This window comes from Zonotrichia leucophrys, chromosome 27, assembly GCF_028769735.1.
Source record: "Zonotrichia leucophrys gambelii isolate GWCS_2022_RI chromosome 27, RI_Zleu_2.0, whole genome shotgun sequence".
NCBI classification, from domain to species: domain Eukaryota; kingdom Metazoa; phylum Chordata; class Aves; order Passeriformes; family Passerellidae; genus Zonotrichia; species Zonotrichia leucophrys.
In genome coordinates this window covers 3,936,126-3,961,865 of record NC_088196.1, presented here as the reverse complement: position 1 = coordinate 3,961,865, position 25,740 = coordinate 3,936,126, and the positions used below count along the sequence as shown (strand labels likewise).

At 54.8% G+C, this 25,740-nt stretch overlaps 3 protein-coding genes across 5 annotated transcripts; 2 read left to right on the top strand and 1 right to left on the bottom strand.

Annotated features, from left to right (window-relative positions):
- Positions 1 to 1,065: 1,065 nt before the first annotated feature.
- LRRC3C (leucine rich repeat containing 3C) lies at positions 1,066 to 5,862 on the bottom strand. Of its 3 annotated transcripts, none has more exons than XM_064733589.1 (2): positions 5,810 to 5,862; positions 1,066 to 3,552 (listed from the first exon to the last, which is right to left on the bottom strand). In XM_064733589.1, exon 2 carries the CDS (start codon positions 3,497 to 3,499, stop codon positions 2,702 to 2,704), a length of 798 nt encoding a protein of 265 aa, XP_064589659.1. In that variant the 5' UTR covers positions 3,500 to 3,552; positions 5,810 to 5,862; the 3' UTR covers positions 1,066 to 2,701. The 3 variants fall into 3 exon arrangements, with proteins under 3 accessions (XP_064589659.1, XP_064589658.1, XP_064589660.1); XM_064733588.1 differs by lacking the exon at positions 5,810 to 5,862 and adding an exon at positions 5,267 to 5,347; XM_064733590.1 differs by lacking the exon at positions 5,810 to 5,862 and adding an exon at positions 4,450 to 4,543.
- A 2,606-nt stretch (positions 5,863 to 8,468) lies between these two features.
- Positions 8,469 to 18,356, top strand: ORMDL3 (ORMDL sphingolipid biosynthesis regulator 3). Its single transcript, XM_064733682.1, has 4 exons — positions 8,469 to 8,570; positions 12,416 to 12,616; positions 13,790 to 13,941; positions 14,444 to 18,356. The coding sequence occupies exons 2-4, from the start codon at positions 12,443 to 12,445 to the stop codon at positions 14,577 to 14,579; spliced, it is 462 nt and encodes a 153-aa protein (XP_064589752.1). The 5' UTR covers positions 8,469 to 8,570; positions 12,416 to 12,442; the 3' UTR covers positions 14,580 to 18,356.
- An 890-nt stretch (positions 18,357 to 19,246) lies between these two features.
- On the top strand, positions 19,247 to 24,478 carry LOC135458318 (gasdermin-A3-like). Its single transcript, XM_064733381.1, has 10 exons — positions 19,247 to 19,377; positions 20,257 to 20,518; positions 20,686 to 20,881; positions 21,583 to 21,748; positions 21,822 to 21,915; positions 22,320 to 22,367; positions 22,633 to 22,895; positions 23,087 to 23,237; positions 23,962 to 24,035; positions 24,176 to 24,478. Exons 2-10 carry the CDS (start codon positions 20,299 to 20,301, stop codon positions 24,476 to 24,478), a joined length of 1,515 nt encoding a protein of 504 aa, XP_064589451.1. The 5' UTR covers positions 19,247 to 19,377; positions 20,257 to 20,298.
- Positions 24,479 to 25,740: the final 1,262 nt, after the last annotated feature.

Sequence of the window (25,740 nt, the reverse complement as noted above, 5' to 3'; positions counted from 1 at the left end):
AGGTTGGGCACAGCACCCCCAGGAAATATCCCCATAAAGTCATTTTTCTGTTCCTCCCCATTCCCAGTCACACGTGATTAAATATCTGACAGTACCGACAGCCTAAATCCAGCACGATTCCATCCCACACCAAGTTACCTTCCCAAATCTCACTGCGGATTTTTGTTCGACTCCTTGTGTGTTTTATCCCCCTGTACACCCACACAGGCTGTTCCACAGCCAGACAAACCCCTGGAATCCACTTCCTTTCCCCCGTGCTCATCAGTGTGGGCTGGAATGAGCCTGATGGTTTCCATCCAAGCAATCCCAGAGACAGGATCCAGAGCAGAGCTGACCCCGGGGGACTCGGCATCATCCAGCCCCGTGAGAGGGGACACCTGCAGGACTCCAGGGAGCCACGGGCAGGGTGGCAGCTGCGGGCACGTGTCCTGCGTGTCCCCCAGCCCTCCCAGCTGCTCCGGGAGCCGCGGGAGGAGCATCCCCAGGGAGTGACCGGAGCGGGGACAGCAGCCATCTGCTCCAGAGCCCGGGGTCTGCGTCTGGAGACAGCCGAGTGACAAACAAGGTTAATGTCCCACGAGCGGGAGCTGTCACTCTGCGTTAGGGCCCGGCTTTCACCTTCCATGGCACAAGACTCCAGCACGGATCGCGCCGGGAGAGGCGCCGGCAAACGGGGACGGGGCTGTGACCGGAGAGGCCTCTTGTGGGGACCGTGGGGTTGGAAGGGCTTGTCCCTCCCTGCCCGGGTAGCCCGCGATGGGCACGGCAGGGCAGGCAGCGGAGCAGAGCCCTGGGAAAGCGCCCCACGGTGTCCTGGGTGCCGCGGGGACCGGCACCGTGCCAGCGACCTGAGCCGAGCCCGGCTGTTCATTATTGAAGGCTGGGGCAGGGTTACCGGAGGGACGGGTGTCCTGTTTCTGCCACCGCCTGTCGCGGGCACCTCCGTCCTTCCTTTGCTGCCACAACGTCACCAGGGCCCGGTGACCCACAGACACACACAGCAGCACACGCCGGCCACCGGCTCCAAAGTAAAAGCCAACTTTATTGTCGTATAAAGAACTAAAATGTCCCTTAACCCAAACACAGATGGGTCGGGTGGTCCCGGCACAAGCGGTGGCCTGGGGGGAGCAGCCTGGGAGGTTCAGTCGGGTCCTCCCCAGCCCCTTTTCTCCTCAGCCGGTTGCAGAGAGGGGAGGAGCTGCCGTGGGGCTGCGGGGACGCCCGGATGGGAGCTGGGGCTGAGGTGTTTGTGCGTTGCAGAGCTCCTGCTCTGTGCTGGAATCAGGCACTTGTGGAAGGGCGGGCCCTGCTCCTGCTCCCACCAGCACCGGGGCACGAGGGTGGCACAGGCAGGGCCGGAGCTGCCCACAGCAGGGGCTGAGGCTGGGCCTGCCCACAAGGCAGCTCTGGCCCGCTACAGAGGAGCTTCCAGCAGCTTTGGTTGGTGCTCTTGGTGAGTTAAGGCAATTTAGCATTGGTTGGTTTAAAAAAAGGCCAAAACCAGCAAAACCAGATCTCCCAGAGGCCAGACAAGCAGGTGGAAGAGTCTGGGGCTGCTCTGGTTTTGCTCTGAGTTGCCATTTGGGCCCTGCATGCCCAAAAGTGGGCACTGACCCCTGCCTGTGCCAGCCCTGTGCTCAACATCACCTCCACCACTGCCACCAGGAACCCGCAGCCCAACACTGGAAATGTCAAGAAGGGATTTTGGGATATTTTAGGGGAGATTCAGGCTCCTGACAGCAGTGCAGGGGTGGGGAGAGGACGGAGGAGCCGTGGCAGCTCCCTCCATCCTGCTTCCCATCACAGTGACCGGTCAGCAGCTTGTGAGGTGGGAGCTCCCCTCCGGCAGGGACACCAGCAGATGGCCAAGGGTGCTGCCAGCACCCTCCCTCATGGCCCCCAAGAGCACCCAGGGGACCCCCACTCCCCAAATGTCCCAGCAGGGCTGAAGCCACTGCCAGGACCCCCAGGTGCCCCTCCATCAGCACCCACATCCCTGGCAGCCCCAAAGGGCTCTGCCCCAGGGAGCTCATCCCCTGTTTGGTTCTCATTCCCCACACTCCAAGAAAGGTCCTGGGTTTGCCCATGTCCGAGTGGTGACACCCATGCCCCTTGCCCCACCTGGCCTGAGCGCCGGGAAAGGGGCAGGGAGATGAAACGGAAGATGGGGCGGCACCAACCGGTGTGTCCCCACCCCCTGCCCCACCTCTTGGTCCCGCTGACCCTCCAGGGCCAGTGAGCTGGCAGGACACTGGCCTTGCAGCCGTACTGCTCCTCCCCAGTGCCCTCCCAGCAGGGATCCAGGCCCAGGCTGCCCTGGGCTGCCGTACCATCCCCTGGGCAGCCAAGGGGGAGCCGGGGAGAGATGAAAACACCGATTCCGTAATGCCCCAAGGGATCTCTGCAAAGGAAATATAAAAAGTTTGAGATGAAGTCCAAATGTCCAAGTCAGTCAGAGCAATGGCCACATGCCAGGGGGATGCTCTGGGTTGCTCCAGTCCTCCATAACTTGGGAAGATGCTGCAGATCCTCCATGCTCATGTCTGATACCCATCCCTGACCTGAGCCACCGAGCCAGGGACCCATCAGCCGTGGCTGCTGCTTCCAGGAGGAGAACAGAACAAACCCAGGAGTATCTCTGTGCGATGCCAGTGGCCGGTGCCCAGCTCCACACGTCCCCATGTCCTGCAGGATGCTGTGCTCACACCACAGTGCTGATGGTGGACGACTCCTCTGACCGCCGCTGTTTGCTGGGCAGTGACTTGAGATACTCCAAGTGTCGCCGGGCGTCCTCCTGGTTCTGCCTGACATAATAAACCAGGTAGGAAATCACCATGGCGAACCAGCCGAACATGGTGACCAGCATGGCGATGTCCGTGGTCTTCTTGTACACGTTGCAGAGATCTGTGTCAGCAATGACCTGCAGGAAAGCTTTGCCCACGTGCTCCTCCTGCGTGGAGGAGTCGCACACGATGCCCCCCGAGGATTCAGCCGCCAGTTCCACGGCACGGATCAGCTCCTGCAGCCGGCAGTCACACAGCCAGGGGTTGTTGGACAGGTTCACCTTGGCTTTCAGGTTGCTAAAGGCGTCTTTGCTGACCGACACCAGCCTGTTGGAAGACAAGTCCAAGGAGTGCAGGTGCTCTGCCAGGCCCTGGAAAGCCCCAGTTTCAATTCTGGCGATGGCATTGTGGGACAGATCCAGCTCCAGCAGGAGCGGCAGGTCCCGGAAGGCATCGCGAGGCAGGAAGGGGATTTGGTTGAAGTCCAGGTAGAGTTTGTTGGTGTCGTTGGGGATGTCCCTGGGGACCTCGGTCAGCTGAGCGTTGCTGCAGCGAAAGGTCTTCAGCCCCTCCTCTTCTGAGGGGTAACAGCCCTTGGGGAAGGCAGCGGCTGGGTGGAGGCAGGAGCCCAGGAGGAGGAGGAGGAGGAGGAAGAGGCTCTGCAGGAGCAGTCCCATGGTGATGGGGCGGAGGAGAACCCCCTGTGCTGCAGTCATGGTGCTGCACTGCCTTCCTCACACCCACAGTGCTTCAGCTGGACCTGGCACATCTGAGACAGGGACAACAAGGGGACAGTGTCAGGCTGAGACAGGGGCAGAACTGTCACTGTGCTGGCTGTGAGTGCCACATCTGACCCTGGCCATGAAGGAGGGACAAGGATGGGGACCAGGACAGCTGTCATGGCTCACACTTTCCCCCATGCCCGGCCATCACCTCGCTCTGGGCTCCTGCGTGGCAGGATCAGGCCCCAGGGGCTGGGCACGTCTCCTGCGCCGGCAGCTGGGCTCCAGCAACCGGAGGCGCTCGGGCTGAGCCAGAGGCGGGGTGAGCTCCCGCCCTGCCAAGGTCACGGCGCCGCGATCGCTGCTCGCAGGAGGCCGATGCATCCTGCGGCGGCCGGAGGACGCACCAGAGCGAGCCCCGGCTCCGGGCGAGCGGCCGCTGCAGGCGGCCCCCGGGGAATGCCACGGAAAACATGAGCAGGCAGCGGCTCAGCAGGTTCCTGCTCCCGGCTCCACTCTCAGGGAGCGCCCGGGGCACACTCGGCGGGTTTTCTCCTTCCGAGGGCACCGGCACAGGTGGGTGCTGCTGTGCTCTGCCCGCTGCCACCCACCGTGGGGTCGGGCTGCTCACACCACCCCGTAACCATGGGCCCCATCCAGCCCTTGATTCCGGAGGGGAAAAGCGTCAGCAGGAAAGAAACAAAAACAGAAAAAGGAAATTCACTGGAGCTGAGCGTGCAACGAGTTCCCAGGGTGGTGGCAGCAGATAAGGGCCGTGTCTGAGCGCTCCGAGCGCTGCCCGGCTCTCCCAGCCCTGGCTCCCAGCACGTCCAGGGGTCCCAGCCCGTCCCTGTGCCGGCCGTGGCAGAGCAGCCCTGGGGGCAGGATCCAGGTGCTCTCCCAGCATCCCGAAATCGAAGCCACTGGCGCCAACAGGCACCTACCTGTGTCAGCCGGCCGGGCAGAGCTCAGTGCAGCTGCGGGAGCCCCGAGCTATTCCACCAGCAAAGCTGCCTCTGCTCCCCGGAGCACCCCAACACCGGCAAACCCGCCTCGGGGTGCTGAGCGGGGCTCCTCGGTGTGCTGCAGAGGCGGCCACCACAGGGTGGTCCCCAAGCACGGGAGGAGAGCACCCGGGTGCTGGGCAGTGTCACACAGCCCTGCCACGCCGACACACCCCAAGGTCACACCTGTGCCGAGCTCAGCCTGCGCTGGCGGAGCCCCGCGATCCAGGAGGGTCCGGAGGGGGAACCAGAGCTCAGGGCACACCAAGGGCACCGGGACCCGGGAGCCCACACTGCACCAGCCCGCCGGGTCTGACAGAGGTAACCTGGGACAGACACAGCCCCGGGGTACCCGCTGCCCGGGAAACCACCGGCATGAGCCGGGACCCGGTGTCACGGGAGGGGGCTGCTTCATCCACGGGACACCCCTGCGGGTGGGACGCGGACCAGAAACGGCAGCGACGACAACGAGCCAGCCCTTGCCCCAGCGCGGGTTTCCCAGCCCGCAACAGGGCGAGGGATCCCCAGCCCGAAGCGGCGCCAGGAGATGCTGTTGAGGAGCCGGGGGCAATGCGGACGCCAGGATTCTCCGTGAGCCCGGGGATGCCCGGGAATCCCCCCGGCCCCGCTTGGCAGCGGGGGCGTCGCAGGCGAGGGAAGCCCCGGTGCTTCCCCGGGGGAAGCTCCGCTCTGCGCGGCGCTGCCGGCCCTCCCCTCCCCGCCTCCCGCCCCACCGGAGGTCCCGTTGCGGACTCACCTGCCTGTGCAGCCCCCGGCGGCGGAGCGGCCCCGCGCCCCGGGCCGGAGCGGCCGCGCCCCGCGCAGCGCGGCGGCCCCGGAGCCGGCGGCGGCGGCGGGGCCGGTGGGCGGGATCCTCCGCCCGGGCCTCCCCGGGGCTCCCCGCCCCCGACCCGCCCCGCCGGGGGGGCCGTGCAGCGCCGAGCACCCTCGGCCCCGCGCCCGAAGCCTTCCCAGCTCCGAGCCCCACCGGAGAAGCGCTGCCCCGGGTCCTCACACCGGGAAGCGCGGGAAGACACCGGAGAGACCCAGTGAGGAGCTGCCGAGACCCCCGAGCCGGGGGCAGCTGGGGCCGGGGCGTCCCGGGATACTCCATGACCGCCGCCCCCCCGGGCCCCCGCCGAACTCCGGCCCCCGGGCCCTCGGTGCCCCCCGGTGCTGTCCCCGCAACCCCCCAGGAATCCCCTCATCCCCTCCCCAGCTCTTCGTGGGGAGCAGGACCCCCCTACTCCCACTCCGAGGGGGTCACGGGGCCCCCCCGTCGCGCACCGGCATCGCTTACTCGGGGAAACCCGACCCGCGGCGGTGGCACCGGGCGGGGCGGGATCCGGGGGAACCGGAGTGGGTCCCCAGTCCAGCCCCGGCTTTCCTGGCCGGGGGCCCTCGGGCAGGGCTGCGGCTCGGGGTCCCGCCGCCCCGGGGCACCGGCGAGTCTGGCTCAGGACCATGGAGAGCGGCCGCCGTTACCGGGCCCCGGGAGGGACGCGGCTCCCGCTGCCCCGGTCCCGGATCTCCGCGGCGGGAGAGCCCGGCCTCGGGCACTGACGTTCTCCCGCTGCTGTGGGGGGATAAAAGGTTTAGGAGGCGCCTGGCCTGGATCTCGCTTCAATTAGGGAAAGGGAACCTGACGGCAGCCAGAGCCGGCCGCGGACAGATCCTCCCCAGAGACCCCCGCGCTCCCCGGGGCCAGGCCGCTGCTGGGTCTGGAAGCGTCCAAAAAAACCTGTGGATGTGTATTTGGGGACATGGTTTAGTGATGAAGGTGACAGTGCTTGGTTGTTGGTTGGAGTCGATGATTTTAGAGGTCTTTTTGATGTTTCCATGCCCGTAGCCAAGCCCGATGGCGGGCTCACCGGGCAGGGCTGTCCCGGGACAGCGGGCAGCCACACTCGGTGCTCTTGAGCTCTTCTCTGGCATCTCCCGGTTCGCCCGGGGAGCGGAGCAGCCCCGCGCTGCCCATCCCCGTTCCCAGCGCTGCCGGGAGCAGGGATGGGCGTGCTGGGATGTGGCGGCTCGGGTGACACAGCCCCACGCCGCGGGACGGGGCCAGGGCGACACGCAGGTGCGTGGGGGGACCGAGCTGGGACCGGAGAGGCCGTGGGTGATCCCGGCAGCGGGAGCAGCCCCAGGGCTGCACCCCACGGGGGTCCCACGGGGCACCCACAGCACAAAACCTGCAGTGCAGCACGACCCACGCGGACCCTTCCCACCGCAGGATGGCTAAAAATAGCAACCACCACGGAGCTAAATATAACCGGCATCGACCGGGCAGCGGGACCGGCAGCGGCAGAGCGGGAGCTGAGCACGGCCCGGCACCGGCAGGGCTGGGAGCGAGCGAGGCCTAGGAATCCACACGGGAGCGGCCCCTGAGCACGGGGGGAACGCGGCTGCAGCTGCCGGTGAGCGGATGGGGCCGGACCCCCCCGGGAACTCCCCGCCCCCAGTGCCGGTGTTCCCTGGGCGGGTGAACGCGGTGTGGGGAGCCCGAGGAGCGGGGTCGGGTCCCCCCCGCGCTCCACCGGCAGCGGCGGCTGCTGCATCACGGAGAGAGATGAATATTTATGGGCGTTTAAAAATAGCTGCTGCATTGTGCTTCCCCCTCACGTGCGGAGCCAGCGGGGTGCGGGGAAGCTGCTAAATTAGATGTCACCGCGCAGAGAGCTGCTCAGTCAGGCAGGAGCAGGATAAAAATAGAGCCTGCTGTGCGTGCGTGGATCTCCTGCAAAGCAGGAGCGGATCCCGTGGGATCCCCCGCCTCCGCACCGGCATCCCCGCACCGCGCCCTGCCAAGAGGGCACCGCAGAGGAGCCGGGCGGGGACACCGCGGTTCTAGCGGGTGGCAATCAGTGGCCTTTCATCTGCTTTACCCCGAATCTGCGTCTCTCCGTGCCCAAAGCCCTCTGGAGGCAGACATTGCTGAGCTCTGGCTCCGGCAGTGACCCCGTGCCCTGCCGGCAGCACGGTGCCAGTGTGTGGCACCCTGGCAGCCCGCGGGGGCTCCGTGCTCTCGCCGTGCCCTGTCAGGATGGATGCAGGCAGGCTCAGGACACACAGCTCAGAGTGGGCACTCAGGGAACCTCGACATCGCTGGGACTCCACCTGGGCCAACACCAAAACCCAGCGTGGGCTGTGCCGAGCACAGCGGCTGTGCCAGCTCGGGGGGCACAGAGTGGCACCGGCAGAGCCGCGGGCAGCCGGGAGCACCTGGCTCGGGCTTCGCACACTGCCAGGGGCTCTGGGCAGGGGGTTTGCAGCCCAAAGCGGCTCCGATGCTGCCCCTATGCTGCTGGAAGAGCCGGCAGCAGGCACACACAGAGCCCTGCACAGATGGCTGCGGCACCCGTGGGCCGTGCCAGCCCCACGCGATGAGCTTTGATGGTTGTGCAAACAAAAGCGGAGCCAGATGGTCTCCCCCGCGCTCCAGCGCTGGAATCCTGCGCTCGCTCCCAGCGCCGACCTTGGCTGGGTGTCCTGCAGCGCTGCCGGCCTGCCCGGGCTGCCTGCACAATGCTGCCGCTGGCATTTTCATGCTATCACGGCATCAGAGTAGTTTGGGTGGGAAGGGACTTTAAAAACCACCCAGTCCCATCCCATGCCATGGGCAGGGACACATTCCAGCCCCCCAGATCGCTCCAAGCCCTGTCCAACCCGGCCTCGCACGCCTCCAAGGATGGAGCAGCCACAGCTCCTGCTGGAAGCAGCCCCAGCGCTCCCCCACCCTCGCATTTCCCCTGGGAGAAGCGGCAGAGGGGGCAGCCCACCCTCCCCGGGCCGGCTGGAGGCACCCAGCGGGGTCTGGGGGCCCGTGTGAGCAGAGCGGGGCTCGGTGCATCCCCCGATGCCCCTCCCGGAGCCGCTCCCGCCGCTTCCCATGGCGGCCCCGCCTCTCCCGCTGCTGCCGGACTACAGCTCCCGGCGTGCCGCGGCGGGGCGGGCCGAGGGGCCGCCGGGAGCGCACCGGGAGAGCACCGGGAGCGCGGCGCAGCGAGCGCCGGCCCCGCCGAGCCGAGGCGAGCCGGGCCGGGCCGGAGCGGGCGGGAGCGGTGAGTGCGGGCCGGGGGCGCGGGGCAGCACCGGGGGGCTCTGCCCTCCCCGGCGGCGGCGGCGGCCGAGCCCCGCGGCGGGGCCGGGGGAAGGTGCCTCGCATGGGCCCGGCCCGAAAGGAAAACACCCCAAAAGAGAGAAGCGGGCGCTGGGATGGAGCTGGGGAGCGGCGGGGTGGGAGCGGGGGGTCCCGGGTAGGTAATGCGGGTCCCCGCGGTGCGGTCGCGCTGTGCAGAGCCCGGCCGGGAGCGGGTCCTGCCCCGGCCTCCCGGGGCACCGTCCCGTCCCGGGAAAACGGGGAGGAAAGTGGGGTCTGGGACCCCATGTGAGCTCAGAGGAGCCCAACCTCGGCCTTGTCTTGGTGTTCAAGATCTCCCGTTAAATCCGCCAGGAAAGGCCGAGAGGGCAAGATCCCCGCCCTCAGCCGGTTCACGCGTGTCCTCGTCCCCGTGTCCCCCGTGTCCCCCGTGTCCCCTCCGGGGCTCCGGCAGCCCCGGGCCCCCCGAGGAGGAACCGGGCAGCGCTGGGGCTCTGACACGTCCAACCCGGCCCCGGGCTGGAGGGACACGGAACGCTGTGTTCCCAGTGTCACCTCTCACCCAGCACAGCCCATTTCACCAGCGTCCCCCATGTCCTCCGTGCTCTGGTTCATCCGTCGCCAGAAGGGTTTAAAGGATTTGTTTGGGAGGTGGCAGCTGTTGCTGCTAGAGATTGGGATCTGTGATCCGTGGGATCATCGGCACCTGCAGGCTGGGAACACTCAAGATCAAGATAAGCACCCGAGCCCTCCTTCCCTCCCAGCCCAGTGAAGATCCTGCAGCAGGGTGCCAGGATCAGAGCGTGATCCTGAAATCCCTGGGGAGGGGTGACAGCACTGCCAGATCATGGGAGCATTGATTTAGGATGGAAAAGGCCTTCAAGATCATCAAGTCCAAGTGTTAAGCAAGGGAACAGGAACAGATGGTGGTCACACTCCTCTGGGGACAAAGGTGAGGAAGGAGCTGTCCCTGGGCAGGGAGCAGGACAGGCAGGATGAGCAGAGGGAGGGCTCAGCTCCAGCGCCTCGCTGTGCCCTTTCCCACTGGCCACAGCTCCCACTTTTCCCCTCCTTGGATGGCCACTGTCCAATGTCAGCACAGCCCTGACCTTCACCCTCTGCCTGCTGCAACATTCAGGCTTTTCTGTTCCAAAAAAAGTGGGAAAGCAGAGCCTGGCAGCAGCTGCCCTGGGAAGGGGGGCTGGAGTCCTTCCCATGGTGGGCTGTGTCTTGTTGTCCTGCAGGTGAACAAATCCTGGTGTGCAATTAGAAATCAAACATGGGGTGTGGGATGGGGGTAGGGACAGGGCTTTGGGAGTTTGTGTGCCCTCAGCCAAGCTTGTGCAATCCAGAATTTGGGAGAGCTGGGCCAAGGGCTGCAGAGCTGGTGAAATATTTAAGGTGGGGAAGGACAGAGTTGGAGATGTGGAATCACCCTCATTGCAGCAGTGAGTGCTTGGTGTGTCTGTATGTCCTGCAAGAATGAATTAACCAATCTCTCATATGTTCCAGCATCCCACCCCTCTAATCCTTAATTTCACAAGGAAGGGAAACTGAGGCACGGGAAGGAGAATTGCTTCACATACAGCTCCCAAGTTAAGCCCTTTACCACCCAGTTGTGGGTCTGCAACTGCCCTCGTTTGCAGAGGAGGCCAAATCCAAACTGCTCCTTAGTTTTTGGAAGTTATGGTTGGAAATTCCACGGCACCAGCCCTGTGCACCTCTGGCTGCAGGAAAGACTCCTGGAGAGAAGGCTTTTAACTGTTGATGAAAGCAGATTTTAAGGCCTCCAGTGAGAGCAGGGCTCCCTTTCTGTGGGCAGTCCCTTCCCAGTCCCTCCTCCTGCACCCTTTTGTTGCTCCTATCCCCAGCCATGTGGTTCCTCCTGCTGCACAGCTGGAATCCCACAGACACAGCTCTCTGTGGAGCATCCAGCTGTTCCTCACTCCTGTCTCCTGCACCCAGACTAAACAAACCCATTTCCTTCCAGCTGGCCTTGCAGGTCATGTTTTTCCTACACCTCTGCTCATTTTCTCCAGCTCCTCCCAGGACTGGACAGTGTTCACCCAGCATCCAAGAGATCTATTTCCCAAGTCTGGCACTCAGCACTCCTGTTTACACATTCCATAGGGTGTTTTTCTTTTTGTTGTTGGAACAATCTGACTCTTTTTGACTCATTTATCCTTTGCCCCAACCTTCTGAGAGCCTTTGGGAATTGCAGCAGGTTTAGGACAGAGCTGCTCCCTCTGCCAGGGGTGAAGTGCTGAACTCTGGCCTTTAGTCTTGTTTCCAAATCAAACTTTGGGCTTTTCTCTGAAATATCCATGAGTTGGTGACCTGGGAGGTGAGCAACAAGGGAGTGAGCACCCCACAGACCTGCAGCCACTTTCCTGGAAACAAAACCCTCCTCCAGGTATGAGCCCAGTGATAGAGTGAGGTGAGGATGTGCAGCAACAGCTGCCTGTGTGCATGGAGGAGGTTTGGGAGTTCCTTGGAGCATTCCAGGAGCTGTGGAGTGGAGCTGGCTGTGAGTCCCAGCCCTGGGCAGGAGTGGGGATGGTGCCAGCTCCCGAGACAAGGCAGGCCCAGCACTGCATGAGGGAGCTGGGGACAGCTGGCAGTGAGGAGAGTGTGATGTTGGATCTGGCTCAGGCTCGCCTCTGGAGAGCTGGAGGGAGCAGCAGCACAGCTTCCAGCTGTGGGAAGCAGCAGCAGAGCCACAAGGCCAGACATGAGGAAACAGCCTTCACTGTGGGGTGCTGCAGCCAAGGAGGATGAACTGGATCATCTCATCAAGCTCCTCTTCCCTGGGACACAAAGATGATTTTACATTCCCCTGATGTTGGTGTGAAGACATTCAGCTTTACAGTGGGTTTAGTTTGTGCTGTTTTCTGTAATTCCTGGGTACCAGTGAGCCAGAGCTCTCCTGCTGCCACTGGCTCTGTGTCAGACCAGAAAGCCACTTGATACCTGCACTGTCTCAGAGGCACCACTCCAAGGACTTGCTCTGACAGGGTGATACTCTCTTGCTTCCTCTCCCTCCTGGCACTGTCCAGAAAACCATCTTTGTGCTCCTCCTACATGGCAGTTGTTCTTTCCAGGTAGGGGAAGGGCTAACTCCTCCCCAGCTCTTCCTCCTGGAACGTCCTCCCAAGGCACTTTGTGCTGTTATCTCTCCCTTTTTACATTCCTCAAGAAGAATCTCATTCCTTGCCTGGGGGGAAATTTTTTTTGTTCCTCTTTTTTTACCCCTCTGCAAGTCTTAAATCTGAAGGCAGAACACATGAGCCACAGTAGGAGACAAGCAAACCTCCCGAGCCATGCAGAACTGTGTTAATTTAGTTAAATTAATTAGGAGATCTGTTGATACAGAGCCTTTCCTCTGCAAATGCTCTGGTCCCTTCCCAAGTTTGTCATGCTGAGTCCATAAACACGCAGGAGCTTCCTGTGCTGTGTGTTTCCATGATGAACACTGTGATGAGGATTTAAAAGTGCTTTAAAGTATGGGTTTGAGTTTTGTCAGGCAATCGTGGGATTGAACCTCAACACCTCAGCTCCAGGAAAACATCTCAAATCACAAGAAGCTTCTGTCACAGACAAGCTTCCCACACATAATTCCCAAATCTCAACCACTCCCGGAGTCAGCGACGTCAGCTCTAAGAATGGCAATACCGAGGGGCAGAGGAGGGAACTGACTGGGGATTTTTATAGCAAACAGCAGATTTTGGCTTTGCTTGACAACCAGCCTGTGCTGAGCCCCACTGAGCAGTTTGGATCCGGGCTCTGACCTCAGTGTTTGTGTTCCAGGGGCTCCTGCCAGCCAGGAGAGGCAGGATGAACGTGGGAACGGCGCACAGCGAGGTGAACCCCAACACCAGGGTGATGAACAGCCGCGGCATCTGGCTGTCCTACGTGCTGGGCATCGGGCTGCTGCACGTCGTGCTCCTCAGCATCCCCTTCTTCAGCGTCCCCGTGGTCTGGACCCTCACCAACATCATCCACAACCTGGTAAGGGAGCGGCACGGGGAGCCTGGGCACAGCTGTTGCTCTGAGCAATCTGCTGAGATTCCTGTTGAAACAATTCCTTTGTGTTTCCAAAGATGTCGGGTGAGTTGCTCAACCTCCACCCTCGGCCTGTACTGGTGCCTCTGGGTTATGGATTTAAATCCAGCCCAGGTACAGGTGAGGCAGCAACGCCTGGTGAGGCTGCTCAGAGGGGACGTGGATTCATTTCCTGTAGGGCAAATCCTTCATTGTGTCCCCTTCCCAAAGGAATCTGTGACAGACCCCATCACTGGGGTTGGTAAAACCTGAATTGGCCTCATGAGAGTTAAGAAAAAACAAGATTAACCCACTGATTTTGTTCTGCCTAAAGTAAAAGATTAGTCCAGGAACTGATTTTTCTCTCTGAAGGTCGAGTTCCCTTGGGCACAGGGGACAAAAAACTTCTGGGATGGAGCAGCTGATTGTGTGTCTTTTATTTTAAATAATATCTCAGCCTAGGAATATTCCAGTGATAAAAATTACAGGGATTGAGGGCCCTCATGATAAGCTATTACTAGTGGGGGATAAAAACCTCCACAAACGCCCAAACTGGAGCTGCTCAGGAGATAAAAACCTCCACAAACCCTTAAACTGGAGCTGCTCAGGAGATAAAAACAACCACAAAGCCCCAAACTGGAACTGCTCCCAAACTGATGAGCACTCAGCTCATGAGCTGCTGGCTTCTCACCCATCTTCCCTGGCAGCTTTAGATTTATGGGGACAAAAAGGAATTTAAAGGGCAGGAGTGGCTGTACTTGGGAGCTGTGGTGTAGCCAGAATGTTTGTGTGTGACTTGTGTTCCCCTGGTAATCAGGGGGTGACAGACCTTCTCCCAGACATTTTCGGGGAGCCCTGAGGCGGCAGGCAGGCGCTAATCTCCCGATGGCAGGGCTGTAATCTTGCCACCGCCTCCTTGGCTCACACCCAGGAGCCGAGCGAGAGTTCTGACGTGGATCAGCCGAGCTGGCCCGGCCTTTCCCAACTCTCCTTTCTTTCCCCGCTTTCCTGACCGCTCCGGGTTTTCCAGCAGCGCCACATCCCTCTAGTGGAAAGGCGCGGGGGTGCAAGCGCCTGCATGCCCTGCTCTGGATCTGGGGTTTTTGGGGTGCCGTGTGCCTGACGCTGCGTGTCCTGCAGAGCATGTACATCTTCCTGCACACCGTGAAGGGAACCCCCTTCGAGACCCCGGACCAGGGCAAGGCCCGGCTGCTCACGCACTGGGAGCAGATGGATTACGGAGTGCAGTTCACCGCGTCCCGCAAGTTCCTCACCATCATGCCCATCGTCCTGTGAGTATTCTGGGCTGGCTGAGCCACCTCGTGTCCTATGGGGGCCTGAATATATGTTGTATTGTAAGATCTGTGTGTGTCAATGTGGGGGCCTGAATATATGTTGTATTGTAAGATCTGTGTGTGTCAATGTGGGGGCCTGAATATATGTTGTATTGTAAATCTGTGTGTGTCAAAGTGGGGCCTGATATTGTTATTGTGATCTGTGTGGGTCCGAGTTGCTCCAAACGAGCTGCAGCTGCAGGGTCCTTAGTTGGGCAGCAGCTGTAGCTCGTGAGGGTGACTGAAATGAATAGGGGTGGGTTGAGAGCCCAGGAGGAGCCCCTGAGAAGACAGGAAGGGCTGTGCTGCAGAGAATGGAGAGGAGCCCCAGCAGAGAGGCAAGAACACTGCAGCAAAGATTACAGCAGTGTCCCAGCACCCAGCAGTGTTGTGGGAGATAAACACGTGGAATGCCACGGCTCAGTTTGCCTCTCTCTCTGTTCCCACCTTCCCTCTGCAGGTATTTTCTAACCAGTTTTTACACCAAGTACGACCGGGTACACTTCATCATCAACACCATCTCCCTCATGAGCGTCCTGATCCCCAAACTGCCTCAGTTCCACGGCGTGAGGATCTTTGGCATCAACAAGTACTGAGCGGCGTGGCCGGAGCGGACGGAGGAGGAGGAGCAGGGCTGAGGGGGATTCCTCTCTCCAGCCCCATTTCCTCCCCTCACACAGACTGGGATGTGGTTTGGCTGTTTAAAGCAGATCCCAACAGACACATTCCGCATGCTGGATCCTCGTGCCCAATAAATCCAAACCAGCTCCAGAGTAGAGTTTAGTGCGGAGCAGGACGTGCGACAGCGGATTTCTCTTCTCCCAGGGTCATCAATAGATGCAAAACCACTGAGACTTTGAGGTACAACAAGGATGAATTCTGGGAAGAGTCTCATCTATTCCAGACATGGAATGACGAGGATAGGGATGAGGGGAAAAGCTTTTAGTGCTGGTACTATTGCTGTGGTAAATGCACTTTAAAATACATTTCCCTTCCTGAAGCTGGGTGCTTTGAGCAGAACGTGAGGGAAATCCAAAGGGATACAGCCAGACTTTCCCAGGATTGGATTGTTTTGGAGTCTGATCTCCAGTTTTAGATGGGAAGTGGGAGGGGGAAGTGAATGAAAGATTTTTATTTTGCAATTGTTGACACCACTTAGAAGGGAAATTCTTTACCTAAAAACAGCACAGGAAGAAGTGACCTGCAGTTTGACAAAACTTTTGATTTCCTACATCACCATCCGTGTGGTCCAGAGAAAAAGTGGATAGATCCAAAATCATGCTTGTTACTTTCAGTTTATACCCAAATCTGCCCGGGTAACCCCTCTCCCCACCCCAAACTGCTGTTTTTATGTGCACAGGAGCTCAGTGGGCATTTGGATCAAGGGCTGAGGGCAGGTGATTTAATGACTGACACCAAATGCCATGGAGCTCCTTGGAACATGGACAGGGTGGGAGAGGCAGCCAGTGGGCAGGTACAGGAGGAAGGCTGATTGCTCTAATCAAGCAGGCAGCCATCCTTGACTTGGAGTTGTTCTCCTCACTTCAGCTCCTTGCTTGTTTAAGTGCATGTGACTGGGATTTGCCAGTTCTCCATGGACTCAGGGGTTGGATTTCTGGCTTACCTGGAAATCTGTCCCTCAGCTCCATGCCCAAGGGCTGTGTGAGCAGCAGCACCAGCAGCAGATGAATTGACCAGCAAAGGAGTCGATTTGTCACTGATAGTAGATCCTGTCACAGAGGAACAAAATCAAGCCTTTTTCCTCTAAAATTACCACCTAAATAAAGCAGGCTTAGGTTTCCTGGCTGAGACAGCTTTTACTGTTTTACTGAAAATCAGAATGACCTGATTTCCCTTTGGGTTGTGTCCCAGATGGAATGGGTTTTCCCTCACTCTTCCCCTGTAACCCCATGAAAACCTATATTTTTGTTGTCCTAGTGCTTATATTGTCTCACCTTTTTTGACAATGGTATAAATCTTTTAAATCTGCTTTTTTTTTTTTTGTCCTTGCAGTAGCAAATCCAGCTTTAGGGGCCATAAGGGAGAATGTTGAGGTTTTGGATGGTCTGAGCATAGGACGTGGAAGGGAGAATTTTTAGATCTGTTACTACTCCATACAAAATTTTAGACAAGTTACTTCACTTCTCTCTCAGACTTCCTTTGGGATTGCTACAGGGAAGGGAAAATATGGAGTGTACCTCAAAGGGCTGCTGGAATGCAGGGAGAATCATTCCCTAATGTGTTTGGAAAGTGCAAATCCAAGTGGAAAGGAAGTTTTCAAGCAGGTAGAAGGAGAAGAGAATCTGGCTGGAGACCCCAGGGTATTGACAGATGTGCAATTTCCTTGATGGGCAGTTTAAACCTTCCAACCTAGGATAGAAGAGCTGCTGCTTTAGCTGAGGTACTCTCTACCCTAATCGGCTCTTTAAGCTACTAGACAATGATAATTGTGATAAAAATAGAGATATTTCATCAATCAGCTGGGAAATGACACAGACATGAGCAGTGTTCCTGCAGGAGGGGCAGGTCCTGGCAGGGTGCCTGAGGCTGAACTTGAAATGTTGATTGTGGTGCTGAACAGAGCTGAGTGTCTGCCCAGACACCACTTCCATCTCCAGGGGAAATGAAAGAAAATTAATTATTGTCATAGAAAACACGGGGAAAACCATCATTTTGCAACAGAAACAGCCTCTAGATGCTTTCAAACATGACTCCTCACAGACAGACATATGCTGGGTATTTCTAAGCATATGCACATCACAGATTTGTAACTTTAGAATAATTATCAATTGAAAGGATCAGCTTTTTTTTTTTTTAATGAGATACAGCAATAATACAGCTGTGGGTTTGAACACTTGTGGGGTCACTGACACCATCTGACCCTGTTTCCTTAAATTAAATGGAATTCTCAGAATGGAATTATAAACTTCTCAAACAAGCAGGTTCTAAAGTGTAAACCCCCAAATTTGTAATTAAGATTCTGCCTAGCAACATAAGTAAATATTTTTTGATTTCTCTCCTTCACACAAATGATCAAAACAGCCAATGGCAGAGTCATGACATGCCACTCTTCACAACACAGGTGTGGCATTTTTCCATGGAATAACTTACATTAATTTGGATTCAGTCAACCAGTCAAGGGAAACATAAATGGAAACATGAGTAGTATGAAAAGAAGCAAGTTGGAGAAATATTTCATGTTCTGTTGTGGTGAGTTAATTACCTATATATGGTTAATAAGTATTTGAACAATTACAGATTGGGTAGCATCTTCCTTAAGATCCCAACTTAAGGCTGGTGTCAGGATCAATCAGAAATAAAAAGCAGGACGTCAATTGTAATTAAACCACCATTCTTGGGTGTACCTGAGGCAGTCTGAAGTGAAAGGACACCATGAGCAGGCTGAAGGGTGGTCAGACATGTCCTGGAAGGGGACAGATCAGGTGTGAAGCCACATTGTGGGTGGAGAAATGAAACATGAATAGATGTGGTGCTGCAGGGAGGAGATGACTGATTGCTACTGATTTTAAATGGGATTCCAATCACATCACACTTGACAGATTCCCTCTCACACTGGTCCTGTATCATGATCAGGACAAGTTCCTACCTGGAGAGATCAAATCTCCTGTGATGCAAAAACAACTCCTGGTAAGTTATTTTAAGCTTTTCTATTTTGGTCTGCAATTAAAGAGAAAAACTTGTGAATGGCTGGAATCCTCCTCAGGAACTGGCAGCAGCCTGTCCCATCCTGTGCTTGGCCAAGCCCCCTGAGCCACTGTCAGCACCACGCACGTTTCCATGGGGCACAGCAGCCCCTGCTCCAGGACACCCTCAGAAAACCAGCAAGTCCTCCCAGCCTGCTGCTCCTGAATCAGGGATCCTCACCTGGGAGTCCTTCCACAGAGCTACCAGGCTGGCAAAACAGTCCAAACCTTTGCAGGAAAAAGCCTATACAATTAAACTAAATGGAGGGCTACTTATTCTCTTTTATGTTTGAATCACTGTTCAATTTTGGGTTGTTTTTAGAAGCTCGGTACTGGCCCTCAAGGAGGGGACAGCAGTGGGTTAACACATTAATATTCCTTCTTGTGACTTATGTTGCTTTATCATTGCCTAGAATATCTTTTTAAGCATGTGAGTGTTGGTGTGTCCATACCCTCCTTGGATCAGTTAAATCAGCTGAATTAGTTGGGAGGGTTTTTAAAGGAATGTTCTGTACAAAGTTTTAGGGTTTTTTTCCCATAGCCTTCTTTTTGCTGTGGATACAGGAGTCTCATGTAGAGAACTTTCTAAAATAAAGTGTGAATATTTTTATTACTCCTTTGTACAGTATTCTAAGAGAGACTAATAAAAGTGAAGTATTCAGGTAAAAACTTGTGCTTGAGTCCTGGAATCATCACATGGATGGCTTTTGCTGTCAAACAAGCATGGCAATGTACCCAGCAGCCATGGAATGGCTCGGGTTGGAAGGCACCTTAATGCTCCAGGGCCATTCCCACCCCCTGCCATGGCAGGGACACCTTCCACCAGCCCAGGCTGCTCCAAGCCCCATCCAGCCTGGCCTGGGACACTCCCAGGGATGGGGCAGCCTCAGCTTTGCTGGGAAACCTGTTCTGGGGCCAATCACCCTCACAGAGAGGAATTTCTTGTCAATATCTCCTCCTGAGTCCATTTCTCCATCTGTCAAAGAACAGCAGTGTTACGTGGCTCTATAAAGCTGAATACACAAGGATGGAATGGCTTTGTCTGAAGGGACCTTAAAGGCATCCAGTCCCACCTGCTGCCAGGCACAGGGACACATTCCTGTCCAGTCTGGTCTGAGACACACCATCTCCTACATCTGTAGAAGTTCCAGTAACCCACAGTCCCTGTAACAGACTCTGGATAAGTTGCTGTGAACAGCCAGGGGTCCTCCAGCATGGATCAGGTCTAATGCTGCCTTACTCAGGAGTTGCTTCAGGGAGCCCCCTGTTTTGTCAGGTAAGAGAAAGCTCAAGGAAAAGTCACCTTTAATATCAAAGCATTCAGTGAATATGAGTACCAGAGAACCCTTTTTTTGAACGTCCAGGACCATAAAAGGGCTTTCAGCAAGAGGTGGGTGCAGGCAAATTTGTTCCTAGGAAAGTGACGTTTTTGTGTTAGATCAGCAGCTCATTGTAATGAATATGTATAAGCATGGTACATAAACACCTGGCTGTACAGTCTCAGCACACACACAGGATAAGAAGAGATCTGCTGTGTGTCCTCTGCAGATGAAGAATGCCTGCTTTCTAACACTTCAAATTGTGTTAGAAAGTTTATTCTGGGCGATTTCAGTATCAGCAGAAGCCACAGCAGTCCTGCAGTCTGCTTCAGACACCCTCCAGCCACAGGAGGCATCCACCCCACAAACAGGTAAGTGCATTATCCCAGAGCTTTGGGCAGGGAAGAGGGTTGGTGGGAGCTCTCTGTTAAGTGCTCTTGTTTAGTTTTCCTCTTTTCTTGGAGACTTCCAAAACAATGTGTTGTGGAAATGGTACTAACATTGAGCGCACAAGGCTATTTGTCTTTGGAATGGTTTAAATTGAAACAGGGTAGCATTAGATGGGATATTGGGAAGAAACCCTCCCTTTGAGGCTGATCAGGTCATGGCACAAGTTGCCCAGAGAAGCCATGGCTGCCCCATTTGTGGAAATGTCCAAAGCCAGGTTGGCTGAGGCTTGGACCAACCTGGGAGAGTGGAAGGTGTCCCTGCCCATGTTAGAGAGAGGAATGGGATGAGCATTAATGCCCCTTCCGACCAAAACCAGTCTGGGTTACCCAATTCCCCCTCCCCAGCTCCATCCTGTAAAACACCAGAACGGTGAAACTGTAACATTTTGTTAAAAACAAGCTGTGTCAAAAAACATACAGGGATTTCTTTCCGGCTCTCAAACACCAGCTCTCCCCTGCAGACCACCAGGGCCTGCCCAACAAGGCTGGGCTGGACTGAGCTGATGTCTCTCTATTTTGGGGGACATTTGTCTCCAAAATCAGCACCCTCAGAGTCTGCCAACTGCAATCTCTCTGCAAAATGACTGGGATTCCCTAGCAGAGCAGAACAAGTCCAAACAACCCCTGGCTCCTGCTGCTTTTTCTCCAAATATGCCCTGAAACAATCCTGTGAAAATTGTGTCCTTGGATAATGTGAGTCATTACTTTGAAATCTTCTTAATAGATAAAGTCAGGCTTTGTTACAACATCCTGCTAATATTTCAAGTAATTCAGCTTAGCTTGTGTTCCCTCTTTCCCAAGGCATAAATCTACTTGGTTTTCCTTCAAAACTTCAGCCACAGAATGTTTAAAAAACTCACCAAATTCATCGCACATCAAATGGATCCGAGCAAAGATTTGGACCCTGTCGAGAGCATTGCAGACCATGAGCACTTCAGGCCTCTCTGTCTACTGATAAAAAAGAGAAAATCAAAACGCATATTCCACTCAGCTCCCTACTATCAGTGGACAGGGTTCACACTGGATGATGTGCTGCTGCCTAGAAAAGATGGTAAAAGCATAGGTAAAACTCACATTTTTCAATCTAAAGACCACCAATTCTATAGATAATGTGTTTGGGTCATTTGTGGCTGAACTGTACCATGTTCCAGCTTTCATGTGTGTGTGTGATATAATTATAGTGTTGAGTCTGTGTAATCCTGCTTAAGATAATGCATGGAATTATTTCAGAGTCCCTCCATCAAGATTCCAACCAATTTACTATCACAAAAACCAGTGCTGACCAGGTTGAGGGGCATGCCAGTGCTCCTTTGGGCCCTGTAAATGCAGAAGTGGAAATAGGTGCCTCCTCGTCGAATGTCTTTTCCATTAAGCTACAAAAGAAGAGCATCCCACTGCAATCACTGGAGGCACTGAGAAGAAAAAGGTAAGGCATGACAAAGGGAGCACACACACTCCAATCATCCCCCTCCAGCACACACCAGCTCAATCAATAATGGGGTTTCAACAGCCAAAACCAAAGATTAAGAACTTTGGGCAATTATTTTTCCTAACTAGGCCAAAGACTGGATATCGGTGCATGGTATCCTAACACAGGGAAAATGATTGGCATCTGACTCCATTGATTCAGAAGTGCTGAACAATTGCGTTATTAAAACTGTACTATATTACATTAATATACGATTTTAAAGAGATACTATACTATACTACATACTTGCTTACTATATAATACTAACTAACTAACTAACTAACTAACTAACTAGAAAAACCCGTGACTCTCTGCCCAGAGTCCCGACACAGCTGTGGATCCAATTGGACCATGAATCCAAACAACCATCACCAGAATGCAATCAAGCAATCACCTTGGGTAAACAATCTCCATACCACATTCCACATGGGCATAAACACAGGCAGTGAATGAGAAAAAACTACTTTCTCTTGTTCTCTCTGTGCTTCTTCAGGAAAAACCCTGAGATAGAGAATCATGTCTCTCTGTTCAGAGAATGTGAATGCATCAACTGGAGTTACAAGTTCACCCCTGAACCTCCTCTTCCACAGCCTGAGCACCCCCAGCTGCGTCAGCTGCTCATGGTGCTCCAAACCCTTTCCACACTTTTCCTCTTTTAGACGAATCAACATGAATCACTCCCTCATCCAACAACTCCAGAGAACAAACATCAATCTATACATGGTCACAGAAATCCTTGAAGCCTCAGAGGAGACTATCTACACAGCATCCATCATGGCAGATGGGGTCTTTAACGTCCTATGTCACATCACACTTGGTGCACAGGTTTGGCTTCTCTTCTCCTTTGTTCCCCAACAGCTGCACCCAGCTGTTCTAACTGGTTGTTTTCCTTCACCAGGGCACCAGAGAGAGCAACCAAAGTATAGTGATACCCAAGGGCTGCACACTGGCCTTCAGGACCGTCCCGCTATACATCAGAGATGGAAAATGGAGTAAGTAACTTCCGGAAATGACAGATTTCTCCCTTCTGGAAATAGTGCAGAAGAAGATCTCAGGAAGTATCACTGTGCCCCAGATACACCCTCATATTGTCTGCAAGGACATGGAGGCAGTGTGAGGGACTGAAATCAGCTGGGGGAGGCCAGACAGCCCATGCTAGGTCAAAGAACTACACAGGGAAAATGCTGTTTGGGGAGGGATTAGTAAAGAAAGAAGGAAGTCTCAGATCTATATTTCAGGAGCTGCAGAGCTCCTGTTGATAAATGGCATGGAGAACAGAGTTTGGGTGTTCCTTCCCTTCCCAAGAAGAAAAGAGCCAAGGACAAAACTGGGTGGGTAACCAACAGCAGGAAGACTGGTTTAGAACACCATAAATGTCCTTTTTATCCTTCTGCAGATATGAAGCATTTTGCAATTGAAGCATACGTCTACAGGCCCAGGATTGGTAAGTAATATATTTTCACAGCTTTCACTTGCACAACTTTTGTCTGCTTTGGGTAAAATGGAATCTCCCAGCATTAAACAAACCACCAGGAGAGATGCATTTGCCTCTTCCCTGAGACATCACAACTGCCCCAATTCCATAATGCTTCAAAAACATTCAGAGAAGGGTTTCATACTCTGGGTTTAGAGAAGGGTTTCATACTCTGGATTTAGAGCTGCCAGTGAGCTCCTTGTTCAGAAGTGACAGATTTGGATTCCTCCTTTAGCAGACACTAAAAACACATCCAAGACAGGAAGCTTAGAAGATATATTTGAAGAATGTTCAGCCCAAAAGGAATTCGAATTCAGACTTGGATACAAAGAAGTGGAAGCATTTGAAACCTGCAGGGTATTAAAATTTGGACTAGAAGAAGTTGAAATCCGCTGTCAAATCTTCTCCGAGCTGTCTCCTGACCTGCTGCTCATCATCTTAAACACCATCAAAGCTGTGATGACAGATGAAAACCTCCTTCAAGAGCTCAGCCAGAAAGTAAGTGAAGCTTTTACTGACACAATTTATAAACACAGACACATCCACACCACTCCTCCTGTCCCACAAGTCACCTGCCCTGGGCCACAACTGCCCATCCAAAATTCCCTCTCTCAGCACAGCTCCCTGCTCAGGACAAGCAGCAGCCTCTGCCCTCTAATCCTGACATTTTATTTCCTTGTTCCCCACAGATGGAAGAAGTTCTTGAGGAAAATGATGGTTATGAGCTGAAAACTGAGAGCCCAGACTTAAAAGAACTGTTCAGCACCTTGCAGCAATCCCCAAGACATCGTCTCCTTCAGCTGGCAGAAGGAATCACCTACGTCCTTGATGCTTTGCAGGGTGAGGCTTTGGGGCTTCAGGAGGGAAATCAAGACAGGGATGACTCCCACTCCTGCCATTTTCTCATTCCTTCCTCTCACACTCCTCCTCCTCCTCCTCCTCCTCCTCTTCAAGTGGAATCAACATGAAAGTGCCACGGAGGGGAGAGGAGAGAAACCCCCTCTGCATCCAGCCAGGGCTCCCTGCTCCCTCAAAGTCTGGCCACAGCTTCCTCCCAAGGGCCAGCCCACATCTCTGCTCTGCTCACCAGCAACACGACCCAGGCTGCAGCTGTGTCTGGGACAGCTGGGTTGGATTTTGGGAAAGGTTCCTATCCCTGAGGGGGCTCAGGCACTGAACAGACTCCCCAGGCAATGCTCACAGCCCCAAGGCTGACACAGCTCCAGCAGGGCTTGGACAACACTCTCAGCACAGGGTGGGATTGTTGGGGTGTCTGTGCAGGGACAGGAGTTGCACATCAATTATCCTTCTGGGTGCCTTCCAACTCCATATCCCACACGGGATATTGTGAGTAACACCCAGATCACTCTCACAGGGAGCCTGCACAAGTCATTTCTATTAAAACATCCAAAGAATCTTTGACCAAACAAGCATTTCCTACAAGAAATGATCACCCTTCCCATCCTCTTCACTCTTTCCCATCCTGCTCACCAGTCCCAGCCCACCAGTAACCTCCATCACCTTGCTGGGAGGTTTTGGATCCAAACCCAGTTTATTTCTGCAGAGTTAACAGAGGATCAGCTGCTGCTGCTGCTGGAATCCTTGGAAAGGAAGATTGTGTCCCAACAGCTGAACCTGGTGAGAACACACATCACACTTGGATCCTTTCAAGGGGAGGCAGGGGCTATGTTAATTCTAGCAACATTTCCATAATGATGACACAAGTTGACAATTTCAATCTGAAATTCTGATTTTGCTTTTTTGTTATTGCTGTGAAGGTTGCAAATCTCCTGGAACATGACAAGGTGAAGAGGAAGGGGACTTTTCTTGTGGATGCCAGGCAGCTCTTGCCACACAAAGAGGACCAGATGTTAACCATTGCCCTGGTGGAGCTGAGTGGAGTGGAGTTCCAGGAAGATGGATCAGTTATCCCTAGGGATGAACCCTTTGAGGCCATGGCAGCCCTGTTAGTGGCTCTGTACGCCCTCAACCTCCTGAGTGGCTTGCAGATACACGTGGCCCTGCCCAGGGATCCCTTTCTCAAGATGCGGAAAGGCTTTGTGCGGCAAAAACAAATTTAAGGCAAGGAAACACAATATGGATGCTGAAGGCTGGATATCAAAGTGGATTTGTCTGTCTGTCTCTCCATGAATGCAGAAAGACAACAGGAAAATCCAAAAGCCTAAAGAATCACAGGCCTGGCACCAATGATTCATGTAATCCTGCTTCTCTCAAAATGCTGCTGCTGCTGCTGCTTCTGCAATCTGCAAATGGGAAAGGGAAGGGCAAAGGGAATGGAAAGGAAAATGCAAAGGAAAAAGGAGGAAATGAAAAGGAAACAAAAGCCAAAAGGAACATCAGCAGTGATTCACTTCCTCTGGTCCCTCTGTGTTTCAGCATGGGATCCATGAACTGCTGGTGTCAGGAAGATGGGGAAATCCCAGAGGTTTCACTGACACCTCCCTGGTTCCATCTCCCTGAGATGCTTGAGGGACACAGGTAGCACTTCAGAGCAATACTACAATACTCCCATTATCACTTTATCAATAAAGAGCAGCTTCTTGCTAAGCAACTTTGTGGTCTCAAAGGCTGTTTCCTGATTTCGTGTCTTTTCTGTCCCATGGCACACCTGACAACCTCAGGATTGAGGCTGTACCAGAAATAAGGGCCCTTGATGTGGACACAGCAGTCTCATGTAGAAAACTTTCTAAAATAAAGTGTGGATATTTTTATTACTCATTCTAACAGAGTTCTAACGGACACTAATAAAAATAAAGTATTCAGGTAAAAAACTTGTGCTTGAGTCCTGGAATCATCACATGGATGGCTTTTGCTGTCAAACAAGCATGGCAATGTACCCAGCAGCCATGGAATGGCTCAGGTTGGAAGGCACCTTAATGCTCCAGGGCCATTCCCATCCCCTGCCATGGCAGGGACACCTTCCACCAGCCCTGGCTGCTCCAAGCCCCATCCAACCTGGCCTGGGACACTCCCAGGGATGGGGCAGCCTCAGCTTCTCTGGGAAACCTCTTCTGGGGCCAATCACCCTCACAGAGAGGAATTTCTTGCCAATATCTCCTCCTGAGTCCATTTCTCTATCTGTAAAAGAGAGGCAACATTATCTGGCTCGATAAAGTTGAAGCATGGAAGAACGGAATGGTTTTGTCTGAACGGACCTTAATGTCACCCAGTCCCACCTGCTGCCAGGGGCAGGGCACATTCCTGTCCAGTCTGATGTTGGACAGCTCCAGCCATGGGCTTACATCTCCTACATCTGTAGAATTTTGAGTTTTCCACAGCCCCTATCACAGAATCTGCTCAAGGAAGACACAAAGGCAATGGC